This window comes from Trachurus japonicus, unplaced genomic scaffold (genome assembly GCF_045865225.1).
Source record: "Trachurus japonicus isolate A0001 unplaced genomic scaffold, Traja_1.0 AP029687.1".
In the NCBI taxonomy this organism is placed as follows: Eukaryota; Metazoa; Chordata; class Actinopteri; order Carangiformes; family Carangidae; genus Trachurus; species Trachurus japonicus.
The window spans coordinates 274,936-296,757 of record NW_028219820.1 but is presented as its reverse complement, the minus strand read 5'-3'; the positions used below and the strand labels follow the sequence as shown (position 1 = coordinate 296,757).

At 40.5% G+C, this 21,822-nt stretch overlaps 2 protein-coding genes across 3 annotated transcripts in view; both read right to left on the bottom strand.

Moving 5' to 3' along the window:
- Positions 1-12,611, bottom strand: part of LOC146961001 (complement C1q-like protein 2) — a 75,670-nt gene extending 63,059 nt beyond the window's left edge. Inside the window, exons 1-2 of the mRNA XM_085771874.1 lie at positions 12,365-12,611; positions 11,641-11,736 (exon numbers count right to left, since the gene is read on the bottom strand). Coding sequence (XP_085628000.1) covers positions 11,641-11,736; positions 12,365-12,581 — 313 coding nt within the window. The 5' untranslated portion in view covers positions 12,582-12,611. The remainder of the gene's footprint in view (positions 1-11,640; positions 11,737-12,364) is intronic.
- A 992-nt stretch (positions 12,612-13,603) lies between these two features.
- The window catches only part of LOC146960999 (cerebellin-3-like), a 98,997-nt gene continuing 90,778 nt past the window's right edge, over positions 13,604-21,822 (bottom strand). For both annotated transcript variants that reach the window (XM_085771876.1, XM_085771875.1), the window contains exons 3-4: positions 14,012-14,140; positions 13,604-13,917 (exon numbers count right to left, since the gene is read on the bottom strand). In XM_085771876.1, the coding sequence (XP_085628002.1) occupies positions 13,640-13,917; positions 14,012-14,140 (407 nt within the window). In that variant the 3' untranslated portion in view covers positions 13,604-13,639. The remainder of the gene's footprint in view (positions 13,918-14,011; positions 14,141-21,822) is intronic.

Below are 21,822 nucleotides of genomic sequence, written 5' to 3'. Positions count from 1 at the left end.
CACTGGTAAAGTCAGCTATTCTGAAGGCGTTTGAGCTGGTTCCTGAGGCGTACCGCCAGCGGTTTAGGACGTGGAGGAGAGGTGAGAAGTCACACATGGAATTTGTACGTGACTTGTCCACTCATTTTGATCGCTGGTGTGTTGCTGCGGAAGTTGAATCGTTTGATGATCTGCGAGAGCTGGCTATTTTGGAGCAGTTTAAGAGCTCGGTGTCGGAGCGCATTGCGACTTACATCAGTGAGCGCAAGGTTAAGACGGCAGCCGAGGCCGCTGCCTTGGCCGATGACTATGTGCTGACGCACGGGGGGGGTGCTCCTGTGGCTCGCGGTGGCGGGTTCAGGGACACTTCGTCCGGCGGCAGTTCGTGGTCTGGCCGACATGTAAGACCAGCCGAGCAGCAGAGGAACGATCGTGGTGCACGTGAGTCTGATAAAGTGTGTAGTTTCTGTCACAAGCGGGGCCATTGGAGGCGTGATTGTTATGCGTTAAAGTCCAGGCCTAAACATACGGAGTCCAGTTTTTCCCCCAAGCCGGCAATGCTTGTTGCGCCGGTCTTGGAGGGGTTACCGGCAGATGGTGAGGCGGGGCCTCAGGTGGCCGGTGTGGGGCTCAGGTCTTTTGAGCCTTTTATCAGTGAAGGTGTTGTTTCTCTGGTAGGTGGGGACGAGTGTGTGCGCGTGAAGATATTGCGAGATACTGCCGCTTTTGATTCTTTCATTTTGACATCAGTCTTACCGTTTTCAGATGCGACCTACACTGGGTCGTTAATCCCTGTGCTTGGGATGGGATTGAAAGTTTTGCGTGTGCCTCAGCACAAAATGATGTTGTCTTGTGATCTGTTTCAGGGTGAAGTGGTGGTTGGTGTGCGGCCGGCGTTGCCTCTAGATGGAATCGAGGTGATTTTGGGTAATGATATATGCGGTAGTAGAGTGTGGGCTGATGTGCCCCCTCCTATTGTGGTTCCGGTGCCCCTCGTGAGCAGTGACCCTGATAAGAACGAGAGGGAGTTCCCTGATGTATTTACTGCATGCGCTGTGACGCGTGCCATGGCGCGCGCGCAAGAGGATGAGAGTTCCGCAGCAGAGGCTGACGGTTCACTACAGAATGATGTAACATGTCCTGATGTCCCTTGGTCTGTCTCTTGCAGTGAGTTGGTGGAGCAGCAGCAGACGGATCCCTCCCTCAAGGCGTTGCTGGAGTTGGTTTGCCCTGTTGGTGAGGTGGAGAATCATGCACAGTGCTATTTTGTTGCTAATGGGGTGTTGATGAGAAAATGGGTGCCGCAGTGGGAAACCTTTGTTGGGGATCCTGTATTGCAAGTTGTTGTTCCCTCTAAGTTTCGCAGCTTGGTGTTGCAGATTTCCCATGACAAGAGTGGTCACTTGGGCGTCAGGAAGACATATGACCGCATCCTGAGGTATTTCTTCTGGCCCCGGTTGAAGAGGGATGTGTCGGCCTATATAAAATCATGTCATGTGTGTCAGGTCACCAGTAAGCCTAATCAGACCCTCAAGCCTGTTCCTTTGGTCCCAGTACGTGCTTTGAGTCAGCCATTTGAGCACCTTGTCATTGATTGTGTGGGGCCCTTGCCACCTTCGAGGTCAGGAGTTTGTTATTTACTCACAGTGATGTGCCAGAGCACAAGGTATCCAGCGGCTTACCCGCTGCGCACGATCACGGCCAGGTCTGTGGTGCGTGCGTTGTCGCAGTTTATGTCAGTTTTTGGTGTTCCCAGAGTCATTCAGTCCGACCAGGGGTCTAATTTTTCTTCTCATCTGTTTTCCCAGGTCCTGAAATTGTTGCGGATCAAGCATAATCAGGCCTCTGCCTACCACGCGCAAAGTCAAGGCATTCTGGAGAGATTTCACCAGACTCTGAAATCAATGTTGCGTGCGTATTGTGTTGAAATGTCAAGTGATTGGGAAGAGGGTTTACCATGGCTGTTGTTGGCCGCTAGGGAAGTCGTTCAAGAGAGCATAGGGTTTAGTCCCAACGACCTTGTGTTTGGTCATACTGTTCGGGGCCCTTTGGCCCTCTTGCGTGACAATTGGAAGGAGGAGGAGCCTCCTCAGAATCTTCTGGAGTATGTGTATGGTTTTCGCTACAGGTTGTACAGGGCTCAGGAAGTAGCTAAGAGTAGATTGGAGGGTGCGCAGAGCAAAATGAAAAAACATTATGACCGTGGGGTTGAGAACCGTGTTTTTCTCCCAGGGGATCAGGTCTTGGCTCTGTTGCCCATTGTAACTTCCCCTTTTCAAGCTAAGTTTTTTGGTCCTTACTCTGTGGTAAAGAAGTTGTCTGACCTGAATTACTTGGTTGCTACTCCAGATCGTAGGTCTTCTACTCAACTGTGTCATGTGAATTTGTTGAAACCCTACTGTGTTCGTGTGCAGGAGGCCAGTGAGGTGGTGCAGCCGTCGGATGTCCATCCTGCCTGTGTGTCTGCTTCTTCATCCCCTGTGGTGGCAGAGCAGGGAGGGGACGGCGTCCCAGGCCCTGATGATGCTGTACTCTATGGTCGACTCAAGAATTCTGAGACTTTGCAGAATTTAGATGGTTTGTTTGGTCATTTAGAGGTTTCTAAACGCGCACAGTTGGTCAGTCTGATAAAGAGTTATGCATGTTTGTTCAGTGATACACCTACACGCACACATTTGATCGAACATGACATTGATGTGGGAGATTCTAAGCCCATTAAGCAGAAGTTTTACCGTGTTCATCCAGAGAAGCGCAAGTTTCTTGATGCCGAGGTGAAGTATATGTTGGAGAATGACATAGCGGAGCCATCTTGCTCCCCCTGGGCTTCACCTTGCTTGCTTGTTCCTAAATCAGATAACACGCCCAGATTTTGTTCTGATTTTCGTAAAGTGAATAGTGTTACAAAACCAGATTGTTTCCCCCTCCCCCGTGTGGAGGATTGTGTCGACCAGGTTGGGTCAGCTAAATTTGTGAGCAAATTTGATTTGCTCAAGGGGTATTGGCAGGTGCCATTGTCGAAGAGAGCGAAAGACATTGCCTCGTTTGTGACACCCACGGGTTTGTATTCTTATTCGGTAATGCCTTTTGGGTTGCGAAATGCACCGGCGACCTTCCAACGCCTCATGAACGGGGTTGTGAGTGGTCTGGAGGGTTGTTCGGTGTATTTGGACGATGTCGTGGTTTATTCGGATGAATGGGACGTTCACCTTGACCGCATTGGGAAGTTGTTTGACCGCTTGGCTCACGCACATTTAACTGTAAATCTTGCCAAATGTGACTTTGCGAAGGCTACAGTTACCTATCTCGGTCGTGTGGTAGGTCAAGGGAGAGTCTGTCCTGTGCGAGCAAAGGTGCATGCTATTGATAACTATGTTCCTCCTACAACCAAGAAAGAACTGATGAGGTTCTTGGGGCTCGTTGGGTATTATCGTTGTTTTTGTAGGAACTTTTCAACTGTTGTGGCGCCTCTTACTAACTTGTTGAAGGGTAAAGTCAAGTTTGAGTGGTCTCCTGCGTGTCAGTCTGCGTTTGAGAATGTGAAGTCCCTGATTTGTAATGCTCCGGTGTTGGCTGCTCCTCGGTGGGACAGGCCCTTTAAAGTGGAGGTAGATGCCAGTTATGTGGGGGCAGGAGCGGTGTTAATGCAACCTGATGACTTGGAGGTGGATAGGCCTGTTTGTTTTTTTTCTCGGAAGTTTAACAAGCATCAGTTGAATTATTCTGTTATCGAAAAAGAAACACTGGCTTTGGTTTTGGCTTTGCAGCATTTCAGTGTCTATGTTAGCTCTGGGCCTGTTGTTGTGTTTACTGATCATAACCCTTTGACGTTTCTAAATTCTTTACAGTGTCCAAACCAGCGCTTGATTCGTTGGGCCTTGTTGTTGCAGTCCTTTTGCCTTGAGATCCGCCATATCAAGGGCTGTGATAACCTGGTGGCTGACGCCTTGTCAAGGGCTCCATGTGATTAGCCTGTTTGCTGTGTACTCATGTTGGTTTCTGTTTTATGTGTTTCAGGTGCCGTCTGCTTCTGTGTCCCTTTCCCTTGGGCCTTTTGGGCTACCAGGGTTCCGTGTGGGACCCTGTCTTTGTGGGGGGGGGTGTTACGGCCCCAGCCTATGGCTGTGTCCTGTCTGTGTGTGTTTGCGTGGGTGTGTCTGCTGTGTGGGTGTGTTTACAGGCTGCTGATTGCGGACCGGCTGGAAGCGTCTGTGCATGGTTCCCTGATTGGCTGGCTGATATAAACCCCTGCCGTGGGCTGCCTCACTCTCTAACTCATCCCGAGACCTTCAACCTGCTGCACCTCTTTTGTTATGTTCTGCACCTGACAACATGCACCACACATACTGCATACCACTCAAACACCTGCACACACCACTGACGCTCACTCCCACACCCCATCGCACATTTCCTTTGTTGTCAACTCAATAAATTACATTGTATTTTGATCCATCGCGCTGCCTTGCCCTTTGTGTTGTTGCGGCCTCAGAGCCGGGCGTAACACACTCAAAGGTATCACTCTTTGAAAATGTGACGCATAGTAACTCTGTGGTGTCCTAGTGACTGAGGGTTGTATGAGACAGAGCCTGTATTTATACACTCTGATGCTCAGTGTTAATGACCTTTTTAGAATACTGCAGTTAATTCATTTTATAGTTTATGATAATAAACAACAGGAAGTCATATGAATCCAATTTAATGGATAACTTTATATTGAAATATGCATCATTGACAAATACACATTACTTTTCATTGTAGTGAAATTAACTTTCAAATTCTGATGAATCATTGACATGGTTTGTTTAAGGCCTTTCTTGAAGGTGTCAAAGTAGCCGACTTCAAATCACAGACGAAACAGCAGGAAACCACTGAAGGTGTTTCGATAGACATTCAAATCATAAAGTGCATGGTTTGTCTGCAAAGTCAGATACACCACACTTCCCTTTTCCATCTGGAGAATTAATGCATTTGCATGTGAAGTTTCAGGCTCAGTGTGTACAGAATTGTAAAGGACTCTCTGATTATTATGGTAAAAGTTGACTCCTAACCATTTTCCATCGTGGTTGGTGAAGGCAGTAAATCTGAAGTAGTAGACTCCTTTAACTGGAGCAGTGAAGATACCTGGAACAGTAAAGAAGCAGAGATCTCATCATCACTGTCCAATACTCAACATTGTCAGTTTATGTTATGAAGCATGTGGTGATGTATACACTAGAGTGCCTAGAGAGAGAGAGTGGCGCCACCTCCGTTCACTGCAATGGTTCAGTTTTTTCACAGCAATGGCGGCGCATGGAGCCCCTCAAAAGTTCCCGGAAGTTAGCATAAGCTAACCGCCGCTCAATGTATTCCAATGGAGCAGCTGGTCGGAGCAGCACTTGTTCAAGGTAAAATGTTTAAAAAATGGCATTTTCATATCAGTAGTGCATCTGAATTAAATCGACATGAGTAATTAAGTATGTTGGCGGATTATCCCCGTCTAGATTTGAATATTTAGAGAATATTAACAGATAAAAGTTTAGGCTAGCACTCTGGCTAACGATAGCAACACATGCAACAGGCTGCTAAATGTAATTCTGTTCTCTAAATATAACTTAATCCAACGCTGTCAATTGTCAGACTAGTAGCGAGGTTAATGTATAGGGAGTGTGATTGCAGTTAAACATAAAATTAATATCATTGAGGCTGCGGAAAGATGGGTTAAGTTTATGATATGAGGACATTCTGGACTGCTGTCTCAAACATGGGAAAATGTTCTGATTTGCTAATTTATTTGTTAAACCACTGACTGATTAAAATACACATCTAGCCATGGCATGTTCTCAAGTAATCATACTAAACATTATATAAACTATTGGTCATATTATTTGATACACCTGTGCAACATCATGCAGTGCAGTATACCAGCTGTGCCATCAATTCTGCTTTCATAAATTTTATACATGTTCAGTTTTTGTTGACATCAGAAAAGTAGTGTTCATTGTACTTTATGTTATTTGTTGAGATCATTGTGTGTTGGACTGCATTATCTCAACAATTGTTGCTCATATTTTGCCTTCAAGTATTTTAATGGAGAGGAACACTATGAATGTAATGCACCCCAGCACAGCATCATCCACTATGACTCCCGTAAATAAACACTACAGCAACTAGTGACTAGTGATCACCTTTTTGACTATGTCAGCTATAACTAGAAATATATATTTTTATAAATGAAGAATGTATGGGCCAGAGCAATATATAGTTAATCAATAATCATTGATGCTGTACATCAGGAGTGATGATGACAAGGATGTAACAGGTCTCTTATGTGTTAACTGTTTCACCAGATGTGGGACAACAGTCATGAAGAAGAAATGCCTGTCTGGTGTTGCTGGATGTGTCACCTATGTTTTATTCGACCCCAAAGGATTTCCACATGGCCTGCTTAGGGCTACCCATGTCGGTGGTGACATTTATTACATGTAGCCCAATGGATTCTGCCCTCTCTTGTCGTTGCTACTGTTTTAGGAGCTGTGATTCTGTGATTCTTCTTGCATTGTTTTTTCCTGTTCTGCTCTGTTAATTAAAAAAATATTAAACTTCCCAGTGGCGTGGTATTTGAAAGTGTGTGAAAGAGCAAATTGTTTGAATATGATTACCTCACATATTTTTTTGTTGTTGAAATCTAGGTGTTTAAATTGCTCCTTCTGACTTTAGCCAGCCATGCTTTTCTCCTGTCCCTGTGTTTGGGGAAGCCATACATGTGCAGGCCTTTCTCCAAGCGACTGGAGCATCCCCGTGCAGCACAGCATACCATGGTGAAGACTATATTCAAGGACAACACAGCGGAAAGGACGCAAACAGCTTGACATGCTGATCTGTTTGACTTCTGTAGATCTGTTTTTAAGGAATTTATTGTGATATTAAGTGCACTGGGCAAAACATGACTCTGTTTTATTATGCATCACTGAGTACAGTAAGTTTGGGATAAGTATACAGTTAACAAATAGTGATAAAATTCCATATGTTTGCAATGAATTAAAATTAAACTTTAATTTATTTGCCATGGATTTTCTATTAGAGTTATCATCATAATGCTGTTGTGTAGTCAATTGTCAAATCATAGTCACTTGTTACTCTGCCTCAACCAAGTCTGAAAGTAAAAAAAAGAGGAAATATTACAGTTTTATTGCTATCAACAACAGTAAGGGTTTAGTCAAGTTAACAGGGTTCAAAGCAACACAAGCATAGCCTAATAAGAAGAATAGTTAACAAATAGTGATAGAATTACGTGTATTTACAATGAATTCAAATCAAATTTTAGCATTTGCATGGATTTCCTATTTGAACACATCATTATGCAGTTGTGAGTCCAGACATGTTGTGAGTGACCTGTCAGTTTGCCTCATTCAAGTCTGAAAGTTTGATAAAAACAGAGAAAATGCTACGATTTTTATTGCTGTTGATGACTGTAGGGGTTAAGTAAACTTAACACAGTTAAAAGTAATTAACACAAGCATATAAATACCGCAAAACAAAGCATTTATTGACCGTTATTTAGCAATTATCGGGGTTTTCCTATTGCTTTCAATTGCCCGCCAAGCACTTCCGGGAACTTTCTGAGGCTACATGGACCACGTGATCGGCCAGCATTTTGAACTTCCGTTGTCGCCACTCTCTCTCTATAGGCACTCTAGTATACACTACCTGTATGTGGGTTATAAGCCCCACCAACATTGGTGAGTACCATTCCGTAGACAAGTGTTTTTTCAGTATTGTACGGTCCAATATTCCCTTCGCCCCCTAAACCAGCAGTGAATGTGTACTTCACATTTTCTGTAAATACAACATGGAAACAAGATTAAAGATTGAAACAAGGGGGCGGCGTTTAGCTCACTGGGTAGAGCTGCCGCCCCATGTTGAGGCTCAGTCCTCGGTGCCGGCGGTCCCGCGTCGGACGGACCTTTCCTGCGTGTCATTCCCCCACTCTCTGCCTCCCCATTTCCTGTCTCTCTCTCGACTGCACTATCAATTAAAGACAATAAAAGCCCAAAAAATATAAAAAAAGAAATAAAAAAAGTTTCACGTCAGCAATTCTTTATTGATTAATGCATTTCTTCTTTCAGCATCTAAAAGCATGAAAACCAATAGTTTAATGAATAACTCTATTTAGATTTTTTTTCTACTAATAATGGGATTTTTATAACTTACCATTAACGAGTTCCTCCACTTGTGTCTTCTGCAGCTCCAGTTCAGTTTTCGTTGCTTCCAGCTCTGCTGTAGTTGCTGTCACCTTGTTTTCAGTTGTTGTCAGTCTGAGGCTGATCTCTGAAATATCATAGAAGCTGAGAATGAAGATGTAGTCTATGCATTTTTTTTGTTTAAGCAGGATAGTCTGTAGTTAAAATATGTATTAGGATGTAGTCTTCAGTCCACTGCATGTAGTTCTGGTTTTGTATCAATATTGCTGCAAATGTCGTCTGGATCTCATCCAGTTTGTTCTTAGAAACATCCAGTCCTTCACTTCCTTGTCACTCTAGAAACCAGTTCCATCACTTGGACTAGAAAAGCATGAAAACCAATTGTTTAATGAATTACTCTTCTTAGATTTTTTCTACTAATTGATTTTTGTGATTTACCATTCACCAGTTCCTCCACTTTTGTCTTCTGGAGCTCCAGTTCAGTTTTCGTTGCTTCCAGCTCTGCTGTAGTTGCTGTCACCTTGTTTTCAGTTGCTGTCAGTCTGAGGCTGATCTCTGAAATATCATAGAGGCTGAGGATGAAGATTAATGCAGTTTGTTCTTATGGAAACATCCAGTTTTTCCCATAATTTGTCACTTCCTTCCAAACAAGTTCTATCACTTGGACTAGAAAATCATGAAAACCAATAGTTTAATGAATTACGGATTTTTAATGGGATTTTTATCACTTACCATCAGTTCTTACAATCAGTTCCTCCACTTTTGTCTTCTGGAGCTGCAGTTCAGTTTTCGTTGCTTCCAGCTCTGCTGCAGTTGCTGTCACCTTGTTTTCATTTATTGCAACCTTGATTTCATTTGCAGTCAGTTTGTTTTCAGTCACAGTCAGTCTGAAGCTGATCTCTGAAATATCATAGAGGATGAAGTTCTTTGAAATAACACTGTTGAAAGAAGCATTTCACGACTTCTTCATTATAATACTTTTCTGGCTGGTTATCGTGTGTTCCTGTTGATTTGACTACAATCCAACAGTCCTCTGTTGCAGGACTCAGTGTTCTTCTTGTGAATTAAAATAGTTACAATTTTTAACAATTTCTGGAATAAATCTAAACAACAAAGTGCCTAATAAAACTTTAGCACAGTACTGTACCTGATTTCTCCTTCTCAAGAACGGCCACTTTATCTTTCTGGGTTTGAAGTTCAGCCTTGGTAAACTTCAGTTCCACCTTCTGCTCCACCACCATGTCTCTCAGAGCTCTGAGCTCAGCCCAGATATCAGCGCTAACATTGTCAGCTCCTCCACTTTCTGCCTGAGCCCATGTCCCAGACAGACAGAGGAGCAACACCACCAGCACAGGACCCCCCATTGGAAAACCTCTAGAAACCCCTGCTAGGAAAATCAACTCAACAAGATTTAGTGTGGATGTAGCTACTCCCACTGATCACAGGAGCACAAACTCTGGAAGAAGGTGGCTGCTACTGACCATCCAGTATTTATGAAGGTAGACTGATGCAATGTCCACAGCTGTGGGCAAATGGCCTGATTCTCATTAGTATCATTATTTATCTTATTTAAACAGGTGATATCATGTTTATGGAGCTGGTCAGTGGCTGGACACTCAATGTGTTATGTAAAAGTTTTGTTTTTAAAGAAAGGGACAAGTTAGAAAAACCAAAATGTCATGAGAACATGTGGGTCAAATGACATCCTAAATATCAGTAATGATATAATAAAATCATCTTTTTGTTATTCTTTGTGAAATCAACCCAGTAAAACAACTTTTCACTTGGTTCAATTGGTTATTGGCCAGTTGGGAGGACTTCTCTCCATTTTTTTTTATTTTTTCTATTCTGTTGTTGTTGTTGTAATATTCAAGGTAAGGGCTCAAGATCATGCAAGTGTGTTTTTCAATCATTTGTAATTTGTTCAAAACAAACACAGTAAAGTGACTGGTCAGTCCGTCACCTTGTCATCAGGCTCCTCCATATGAATTATTGAGGGTTGTGTGAGACAGAGCCTGTATTTATACACACTCTAATGCTCAGTGTTAATGACCTTTTTATTGCAGTTAATATTTTATAGTTTCTGATAATAAAAAGTACAGAAAGTCATATAAATCCAATTGGTAACACTTTACAATAAGGGTCCCTTAATTAACGTTAGTTAGTACATTATTAAGCATTAATTAACTGTTTAAAGATATATAAACAATCATTATTATGTATCACTTAGGGTTAGGAAACACATTAATTAATGTAGCCTATTACTAAGCAGTTAATTAATGTTTACTACTCAAAGTTAGTTAATAAATTAAAAGTTGAATAATGTAATTAGTTATCATTATGTATGCATTACTCAGCGTTAGTTAACACATTAGTTTATATATTAATGCTTAATAATGTACTAACTAACGTTAATTAAGGGACCCTTATTGTAAAGTGTTACCCTCCAATTTAATGGATAACTTTATATTGAAAAATAAGCGTTATTGACTAATACACATTACTTTTCATTGTAGTGAAATCAACAGTCAAATGTTTATGAATCATTGACATGGTTTGTTTCTTGAAGGTGTCAAAGTAGCCGACTTAAAATCACAGACGATACAGCAGGAAACCACTGAAGCTGGTCAGATAGACATCAGCATCATAAACCACACAGCCTGACTGCAAAGTGATATAGACCACACTTCCCTTGTCCATCTGGAGAATTAATGCATTTCCATGTGAAGCATCAGGATCACTGGTCTCATAACTTTGCTGGACCCACTGATCATCATGGTATAATTTGACTCCCACGCATTTTCCATTTTGGTTGCTGAAGGCAGTAAATCTGAAGTAGTAGACTCCTTTAACTGGAGCAGTGAAGATACCTGGAACAGTAAAGAACCAGAGATCTCATCATCACTGTCCAATACTCAACATTGTCAGTTTATGTTATGAAGCATGTGGTGATGTATACACTACCTGTATGTGGGTTATAAGCCCCACCAACATTGGTGAGTACTCTTCTGTAGACAAGAGTTTTTTCAGTACCGTACGGTCCAATATACACTACGCCCTCTAAACCAGCAGTGAATGCGTACTTCACATTTTCTGTAACAACATGGAAACAAGATTCTCTTTTTAAAGATTTAAACAACAAGGGTCATGTCCACAATTCTTTATTGATTAATGTATTTTTTGATTAAGCAGGGTTGTCTGTCAAATATGTAAAATATGTATTAGGATGGTCTTCAGTCATTGGACTCCACTACATTTGACAACATGTACTTCTGATTTGTTTTTATCAATATTCCTGCAAATGTCGTCTGGATCTCATCCAGTTTGTTCTTAGAAACATCCAGTCCTTCACTTCCTTCTGATCAGTTGTTACTCTAGAAACCAGTTCTATCACTTGGATTAGAAAAGTATGAAAACCAATAGTTTAATGAATTACTCTTCTTAGATTTCTTTATGCTAATAATGAGATTTTTTTATGACTTACCATTAATCAGTCCCTCCACTTTTGTCTTCTGGAGCTGCAGTTCAGTTTTTGTTGCTTCCAGCTCTGCTGTAGTTGCTGTCACCTTGTTACTGATCTCTGAAATATCATAGAGGATGAAGTTCTTTGAAATAACACTGTTGAAAGTAGCATTTCACAACTTCTTCTTCATGATAATACTTTTCTAGCTGGTTATTGTGTGTTCCTGTTGATTTGACTACAATCCAACAGTCCTCTGTTGCAGGACTCAGTGTTCTTCTTGTGAATTAATGAATTACTCTTAGATTTTTCCATGACAAGATTTTTATCACTTACCATTCATCAGTTCCTCCACTTTGGTCTTCTGGAGCTCCAGTTCAGTTTTCGTTGCTTCCAGCTCTGCTGTAGTTGCTGTCACCTTGTTTTCATTTATTGCAACCTTGATTTCATTTGCAGTCACCTTGTTTTCAGTTACAGTCAGTTTGTTTTCAGTCACTGTCAGTCTGACGCTGATCTCTGAAATATCATAGAGGATGAAGTTCTTTGAAATAACACTGTTGAAAGTAGCATTTCACAACTTCTTCTTCATTATAATACTTTTCTGGCTGGTTATTGTGTGTTCCTGTTGATTTGACTACAATCCAACAGTCCTCTGTTGCAGGACTCAGTGAATTAAAATAGTTATTTTTTACAATTTCTGGAATCTAAACAACAAAGTGCCTAATAAAACTTCTGCACAGTACTGTACCTGATTTCTCCTTCTCAAGAACGGCCACTTTATCTTTCTGGGTTTGAAGTTCAGCCTTGGTAAACTTCAGTTCCACCTTCTGCTCCACCACCATGTCTCTCAGAGCTCTGAGCTCAGCCCAGATATCAGCGCTAACATTGTCAGCTCCTCCACTTTCTGCCTGAGCCCATGTCCCAGACAGACAGAGGAGCAACACCACCAGCACAGGACCCCCCATTGGAAAACCTCTAGAAACCCCTGCTAGGAAAATCAACTCAACAAGATTTAGTGTGGATGTAGCTACTCCCACTGATCACAGGAGCACAAACTCTGAAAGAAGGTGGCTGCTACTGACCATCCAGTATTTATGAAGGTAGACTGATGCAATGTCCACAGCTGTGGGCAAATGGCCTGATTCTCATTAGTATCATTATTTATCTTATTTAAACAGGTGATATCATGTTTATGGAGCTGGTCAGTGGCTGGACACTCAATGTGTTATGGAAAAGTTTTGTTTTTAAAGAAGTAAAACAACTTTTCACTTGTTTCATTTGGGAGGACTTCTCTCCACTTTCTTTAATATTCACAGTAAGGGCTCAAGAGTGTGTTTTCCCATAATTTGTAATTCCTTCAATTATTATTACTACTTTAATAATTGATCTGCCTCAAACCCAAAGAAACAGAAACTCTTAACAATTTAAGAACACAAGTTTGAAGTTGAGTGTGTCAGTGAGAAGTTTGAAAGATGGAAAAGCTATAAAAACATTAGACATCTAAACCTCTGATTAGACTATGTGAGAAGATAACCCCTATTTTCAATTCAAGTGTCCCATGGTCCACAAATAAAATTACAGTAAAAAAAAAAAAAAAAAAAAAACTTATTGTAAAATGTGTATTTGTTAAGATAATCTTTTTTCAGAAATATTTGGTATTTCTGAAAAATACAACATGTATCACTCTTTGAAAATGTGACGTATAGTAACTCTGTGGTGTCCTATTGAGGGTTGTGTGAGACAGAGCCTGTATTTATACACACACTAATGCTCAGTGTTGATTAAGTTTTTAGAATATTGCAGTTAATACATGTTTTATAGTTTCTGATAATAAAGGACAGTACAGGAAGTCATTAAGTATGAATGCAATTTAATGGACACCTTTATATTGCAAAATAAGCCTTGTTATTGAGTAATACACATTACTTTTCATTGTAGTGAAATCAACAATCAAATGTTGATGAATCATTGACATGGTTTGTTTAAGGCCTTTCTTGAAGGTGTCAAAGTAGCCGACTTAAAATCACAGACGATACAGCAGGAAACCACTGAAGCTGTTCCGGTAGTTATTATCATCCCAAAGCACAGCGTTCCGGTACAAAGTCATATAGACCACACTTCCCTTTTCCATCTGGAGAGTTATTGCATTTGCATGTGAAGTTTCAGGGTCATTGAGCACAGCATTGAACAGGACTTTCTGATTATTATGGTATAAGTAGACTCCCACCCATTTTCCATTTTGGTAGCCGAAGGCAGTAAATCTGAAGTAGTAGACTCCTTTAACTGGAGCAGTGAAGATACCTGGAACAGTAAAGAAGCAGAGATCTCATCATCACTGTCCAATACTCAACATTGTCAGTTTATGTTATGAAGCATGTGGTGATGTATACTCTACCTGTATTTCGGTCATAAGCCCCACCAACATTGGTGAGTACTTTTCTGTAGACAAGAGCTTTTTCAGAACTGTACGGTCCAATATGCCCTGCGACATCCAAACCAGCAGTGAATGCGTACTTGACATTTTCTGTAAAACACAACATGGAGACAAGATTCACTTTTTAAAGAAACAACAAGTGTCATGTCCACAATTCGTTATTGATACAGGGTTGTCTGTAAAATATGTATTAGGGTGTTGTCTTCACTCAATGGATTCAACTTTTTTGTTTTGTGCTGTTTTCATCAATATTCCTGCAAATGTCGTCTGGATCTCATCCAGTTTGTTCTTAGAAACATCCAGTTGTCCCCCATAACTTGTCACTTCCTTCTGATCAGTTGTTACTCTAGAAACCAGTTCTATCACTTGGACTAGAAAAGCATGAAAACCAATAGTTTAATTAATTACTCTTCTTAGATTTTTTTCTACTAATAATGGGATTTTTATAACTTACCATTCATCAGTTCCTCCACTTTTGTCTTCTGGAGCTCCAGTTCAGTTTTCGTTGCTTCCAGCTCTGCTGTAGTTGCTGTCACCTTGTTTTCAGTTGTTGTCAGTCTGAGGCTGATCTCTGAAATATCATAGAGGCTGAGGATGAACATTAATGCAGTTTGTTCTTATAGAAACAACCAGTTTTTCCTATAACTTGTCACTTCCTTCCAAACCAGTTCTATCACTTGGATTTAAAAAATCATGAAAACACATAGTTAAATGAATTACTCTGGTTAGATTTTTAATGGGATTTTTAGTTGCTTACCATTAACCAGTTCCTCCACTTTTGTCTTCTGGAGCTCCAGTTCAGTTTTCGTTGCTTCCAGCTCTGCTGTAGTTGCTGTCACCTTGTTCTCATTTATTGCAACCTTGATTTCATTTGCAGTCACCTTGTTTTCAGTTACAGTCAGTTTGTTTTCAGTCACTGTCAGTCTGCAGCTGATCTCTGAAATATGAAATACTTTAAAATAACACCGTTGAAAGTAACACTTCACAACTTCTTCATAATACCTTTCTGGCTTCATTATAAAACAGTTTTTAGGTTTTTAATGCATAAAAGTAGACTACCACATACATTTGTTTATTGCATCAAGGCTTTTGACTTTGTCAGAAACCTCTATTTAAACAAAATAAAACAATAAAAACTCGGTAGCAGAAAGCTAACACAAGAAGGTTAAAGAAGACGAAGGTTAAAATATGTTAAAATAAGTTATTGTGTGTCAGGGCCGGCTCTAGCCATTTTGGTGCCCTAGGCGAGATTACTCTCAGGCGCCCCCCCAACAATGATCATAATCATCATAACGATAACATAACAGTGTATCTCTATGTCCCCTCTGACCCTGAGATACACAACTTGCACATACAATCAGTAAAATTGCATTGAGTAAATCCTGGGTGAAGACATGAAAAAAATTTGTCTCTTCACAATCATGAGAACAAACTGTTGTGGTGCTTGAAATGGGTATACGAAAGTCTGGGCTTCACAAAAGCAGTGGAATATACTGTATGATATAAGGCTATAAGATAAGTGTAGAAAAAAATGAAATTTTGTGAAATTGCTTTTTGAGCATAAATGTTAGGCCTAACTGTCATTCTCACCAAATGTCTCAAATGTGGGATAAAAGAAGCTAAATATTGACTTCATGAGATGTGTGTAGCCCGAAATGAGAACATTTCTCCAAATATCTACTACAACTAAATAGACAAAAAACACACAAAATGTACAATATTTAGCCTATATAATGTACCTATGTGTTGTCACTGTGGTACTGTTTGAGAGGTTAAAAGAAAAAAAAAAAAAAAAACTAGTTTGAGAGCTCAGCAGGTCTGAATACAGAGCTGGAGCTGATCTGGAGCTGTGGCCCACTGGCCCTGCTGTCTGAGCAGGCTGAAATCTCAACTCTCTCTTCTTTTTTCATAATCTTCCTCATCAAATGAGTCAGAACTTTCAGCCTCTGAAGCACCATCATCATCCTCACTGCTTCTCTCTCTCTCTCTCTCTCTCTATCCCTCCGAACGACTCTGCTGTTTCAAGGGGGCGCCAGTGGACATAAATCATTATTATTATCATCATTTTTTTCCCCCCTTGACTGGCGGCGCCCCTGCAGCAGTTGGCGCCCTAGGCGACTGCCTATATCGCCTATGCCAAGAGCCGGCCCTGTTGTGTGTTCCTGTTGATTTGACGACAATCCAACAGTCCTCTGTTGCAGGACTCAGTGTTCTTCTTCTGAATTAATGAATTACTCTTAGATTTGTCTATAACAAGATTTTTATGACTTACCATTAATCAGTTCCTCCACTTTTGTCTTCTGGAGCTCCAGTTCAGTTTTCGTTGCTTCCAGCTCTGCTGTAGTTGTTGTCACCTTGTTTTCAGTTGTTGCAATCTTGATTTCATTTGCAGTCAGTTTGTTTTCAGTTACAGTCAGTTTGTTTTCAGTTGCTGTCAGTCTGACGCTGATCTCTGAAATATCATAGAGGATGAAGTTCTTTGAAATAACACGGTTGAAAGAAGTATTTCACAACTTCTTCTTCAATATAATACTTTTCAGGCTGGTTATTGTGTTCCTGTTGATTTGACTTGTTGCAGGACTCAGTGTTCTTCTTGTGAATTAAAATAGTTACAATTTTTGACAATTTCTGGAATCTAAACAGCAAAGTGCCTAATAAAACTTTAGCACAGTACTGTACCTGATTTCTCCTTCTCAAGAACGGCCACTTTATCTTTCTGGGTTTGAAGTTCAGCCTTGGTAAACTTCAGTTCCACCTTCTGCTCCACCACCATGTCTCTCAGAGCTCTGAGCTCAGCCCAGATATCAGCGCTAACATTGTCAGCTCCTCCACTTTCTGCCTGAGCCCATGTCCCAGACAGACAGAGGAGCAACACCACCAGCACAGGACCCCCCATTGGAAAACCTCTAGAAACCCCTGCTAGGAAAATCAACTCAACAAGATTTAGTGTGGATGTAGCTACTCCCACTGATCACAGGAGCACAAACTCTGAAAGAAGGTGGCTGCTGCTACTGACCATCCAGTATTTATGAAGGTAGACTGATGCAATGTCCACAGCTGTGGGCAAATGGCCTGATTCTCATTAGTATCATTATTTATCTTATTTAAACAGGTGATATCATGTTTATGGAGCTGGTCAGTGGCTGCACACTCAATGTGTTATGTAAAAGGTTTTTGTTTGTTTCTTTGCTCAGAGAAAGGGACAAGTCACATGTGGGTCAAATGACACCCTAAATATCGGTAATGATATAATAAAATCCTCATTTTGTTCTTCTTTATGTGAAATCAACCCAGTAAAACAACTTTCCACTTGGTTAAATGGATTATTGGTCAGTTGGGAGGACTTCTCGCCACTTTTTCTTTTTTCATATTCAACTTGAATATGAAAAAAGAAAAACACTTGCATGGTCTTGAGCCCTTACCTTCAAGGTAAGGGCTCAAGACCATGCAAGTGTTTATTTATACACACTCTACTGCTTTGTGTTAAGGACTCTTTTTTTTTTTTTTAGAATTAATTCATATTTTATAGTTTCTGATAATAAAGGACAGGAAGTCATTAGGTATGAATGCCATTTAATGGACACCTTTATATTGCAAAACAAGCCTTGTGACTGACTAATACACATTACTTTTCATTGTAGTGAAATCAACAGTCAAATGTTGATGAATCATTGACATGGTTTGTTTAAGGCCTTTCTTGAAGGTGTCAAAGTAGCCGACTTAAAATCACAGACGATACAGCAGGAAACCACTGAAGCTGGTCCGATAGTGATTATTATCATAAATCGCACAGCCTGCGTGCAAAGTCAGATAGACCACACTTCCCCTTTCCATCTGAAGAATTAATGCATTTGCAATTGAAGATTGAGGGTTACTGGTATCATAACTGTGCAGGACCCACTGATCATTATGGTATAAGTTGACTCCCGCGCCTCCTCCATTTTGGTTGTTGTAGGCAGTAAATCTGAAGTAGTAGACCCCTTTAACTGGAGCAGTGAAGATACCTGGAACAGTAAAGAAGCAGAGATCTCATCATCACTGTCCAATACTCAACATTGTCAGTTTATGTTATGAAGCATGTGGTGATGTATACACTACCTGTATGTGGGTTATAAGCCCCACCAACATTGGTGAGTGCTCTTCCAAAGACAAGAGTTTTGTAAGTATCGTACGGTCCAATCTGCCCTGTGCCCTCTAAACCAGCAGTGAATGCGTACTTCACATTTTCTGTAAAACACAACGTGGAAACAAGATTCTCTTTTTAAAGATTGAAACAACAAGTGTCATGTCCACTATTCTTTATTGATACAGGATTGTCTGTAAAATATGTATTAAGGTGTTTTCTTGTGTCAACTTTTTTGTTTTGTTTTGTTTTTATCAATATTCCTGCAGATGTCGTCTGGATCTCATCCAGTTTGTTCTTAGAAACATCCAGTCCTTCACTTCCTTCTGATCAGTTGTCACTCTAGAAACCAGTTCTATCACTTGTAATAGAAAAGCATGAAAACCAATAGTTTAATTAATTACTCTTCTTAGATTTCTTTCTACTAATAATGGGATTTTTATGACTTACCATTCATCAGTTCCTCCACTTTTGTCTTCTGCAGCTCCAGTTCAGTTTTCGTTGCTTCCAGCTCTGCTGTAGTTGCTGTCACCTTGTTTTCAGTTGCTGTCAGTCTGAGGCTGATCTCTAAAATATCATAGAAGCTGAGGATGAAGATCAATGCAGTTTGTTCTTATAGAAACATCTAGTTTTTCCCATAACTTGTCGGTTCCTTCCAAACTAATTATATCACTTGGACTAGAAAAGCATGAAAACCAATAGTTTAATTAATTTCTCTGGTTAGATTTTTAATGGGATTTTTATTACCATCAGTTCTTACAATCAGTTCCTCCACTTTTGTCTTCTGAAGCTGCAGTTCAGTTTTCGTTGCTTCCAGCTCTGCTGTAGTTGCTGTCACCTTGTTACTGATCTCTGAAATATCATAGAGGATGAAGTTCTTTGAAATAACACTGTTGAAAGTAGCATTTCACAACTTCTTCATTAATACTTTTCTGGCTGGTTATTGTGTGTTCCTGTTGATTTGACTACAATCCAACAGTCCTCTGTTGCAGGACTCAGTGTTCTTCTTGTGAATTAATGAATTACTCTTAGATTTTTCTTTAACAAGATTTTTTATTACTTACCATTAATCAGTTCCTCCACTTTTGTCTTCTGGAGCTCCAGTTCAGTTTTCGTTGCTTCCAGCTCTGCTGTAGTTGCTGTCACCTTGTTTTCATTTATTGCAACCTTGATTTCATTTGCTGTCACCTTGTTTTCAGTTACAGTCAGTTTGTTTTCAGTTGCTGTCAGTCTGACGCTGATCTCTGAAATATCATAGAGGATGAAGTTCTTTGAAATAACACTGTTGAAAGAAGTATTTCACAACTTCTTCTTCATTATAATACTTTTCTGGCTGGTCATCGTGTGTTCCTGTTGATTTGACTACAATCCAACAGTCCTCTGTTGCAGGACTCAGTGTTCTTCTTGTGAATTAAAATAGTTTATTAGTTAATTTCTGGAATCTAAACAACGAAGTGCCTAATAAAACTTTAGCACAGTACTGTACCTGATTTCTCCTTCTCAAGAACGGCCACTTTATCTTTCTGGGTTTGAAGTTCAGCCTTGGTAAACTTCAGTTCCACCTTCTGCTCCACCACCATGTCTCTCAGAGCTCTGAGCTCAGCCCAGATATCAGCGCTAACATTGTCAGCTCCTCCACTTTCTGCCTGAGCCCATGTCCCAGACAGACAGAGGAGCAACACCACCAGCACAGGACCCCCCATTGGAAAACCTCTAGAAACCCCTGCTAGGAAAATCAACTCAACAAGATTTAGTGTGGATGTAGCTACTCCCACTGATCACAGGAGCACAAACTCTGAAAGAAGGTGGCTGCTACTGACCATCCAGTATTTATGAAGGTAGACTGATGCAATGTCCACAGCTGTGGGCAAATGGCCTGATTCTCATTAGTATCATTATTTATCTTATTTAAACAGGTGATATCATGTTTATGGAGCTGGTCAGTGGCTGGACACTCAATGTGTTATGTAAAAGTTTTGTTTTTAAAGAAAGGGACAAGTTAGAAATACAAAAATGTCATGAGAACCTGTCAAATGACATCCTAAATATCAGTAATGATATAATAAAATCCTCATTTTGATATTCTTTATGTGAAATCAACCCAGTAAAACAAACTTTTCACTTGTTCAAATGGGCTATTATTGGTCAGTTGGGAGGACTTCTCTCCACTTTTTCTTTTTTTAATATTCACAATAAGGGCTCAAGATCATGCAAGTGTGTTTCCCATAATTTGTAATTCATTCAATTATTATTATTTTTACAACAACCATAATTGATCTGCCTCAAACCCAAAGCAACAAAAACTCTTTAACAATTTAAAGCAGAACTATGCAGGTCGGCCGGAAATAGCTCGCTCCTTCGTTGGTTTCTCTTTTTTTCCCTCTCCGGAGCTCCCCCACAGTTCTGGGAGGCACATGTCACTGTCGTAAAAAAAAAAAAAAAAAAAAAAAAACTCGCCGCTGCCACCTCCTCCACCCCCCCTACACGTGCTTGTGTTTACTGCTGTTTGCTAAGCCCTGCTAACACTGATCCAACGCTAACACGGAGCTAACGCTAACACGGAGCTAACGCTAATACAGCCACACACAGGCACAAAGACACAGACATACACACACAGGAATAAAGGTTCCAAAACGCGAAGGTGTGTGTGTGTGTGTCATGATGTATTACATTATCTTATAAAAGACCCATGGTGTGTGTATCTGTGTTAGCATTAGCTCCCCGTTAGCCACAAGCTGAACTTCATCAGTAAACATTTCATGTTTCCATGGTTTCCTCCGACTTTCCGAACTCAAACCAATCACGATTCGTGACATGCATGACGTCATATGCGTTCTTATCTCGTACTGCCGTAAGGCAGTTTCTCGCGATACTTCTATCCATTGACGAGATTTGTAACACCGAGACGGACGACTGATCTTGCAAGTGCGGTTTTCAGCCAGTGGGGGGGGTGAGCGCATTGGCCTAGACCCCATTCACTTCATAACAGGTCACTCAACCATCACAGTGACTCTGAGCCACAATAATTACAGCCCAAATCCTGCATAGTTTCTGCTTTAAGAACACAAGTTTGAGGTTGAGTGTGTCAGTGAGAAGTTTGTACCAGAGGATGGCGCCATGGAGCTGTAACCTACAGTCTGGAGAGCAGCACTGAGCCATGGAGGAAACTGTAATAATGGCTGTTTCTTAAGTTAAGACCAAGGATTCAGGAGTTTAAAATAGAAATCCTCCACTACATTCAAACATTACATGGTATGAAAGATGGAAAAGCTATAAAAACATTAGACATCTAAACCTCTGATTAGACTATGTGAAAAGATAACCCCTATTTTCAATTCAAGTGTCCCATGGTCCACAAATAAAATTACAGTTAAAAAGATAAAAAAATATATATATATAGGCTATATACAAACTTATTGTAAAATGTGTATTTGTTAAGATAATCTTTTTTCAGAAAGGTATCACTCTTTGAAAATGTGACGCATAGTAACTCTGTGGTGTCCTAGTAGTTGAGGGTTGTGTGAGACAGAGCCTGTATTTATACACACACTAATGCTCAGTGTTGATTACGTTTTTAGAATATTGCAGTTAATACATGTTTTGTTTCTGATAATAAAGGACAGTACAGGAAGTCATTGTATGAATGTGA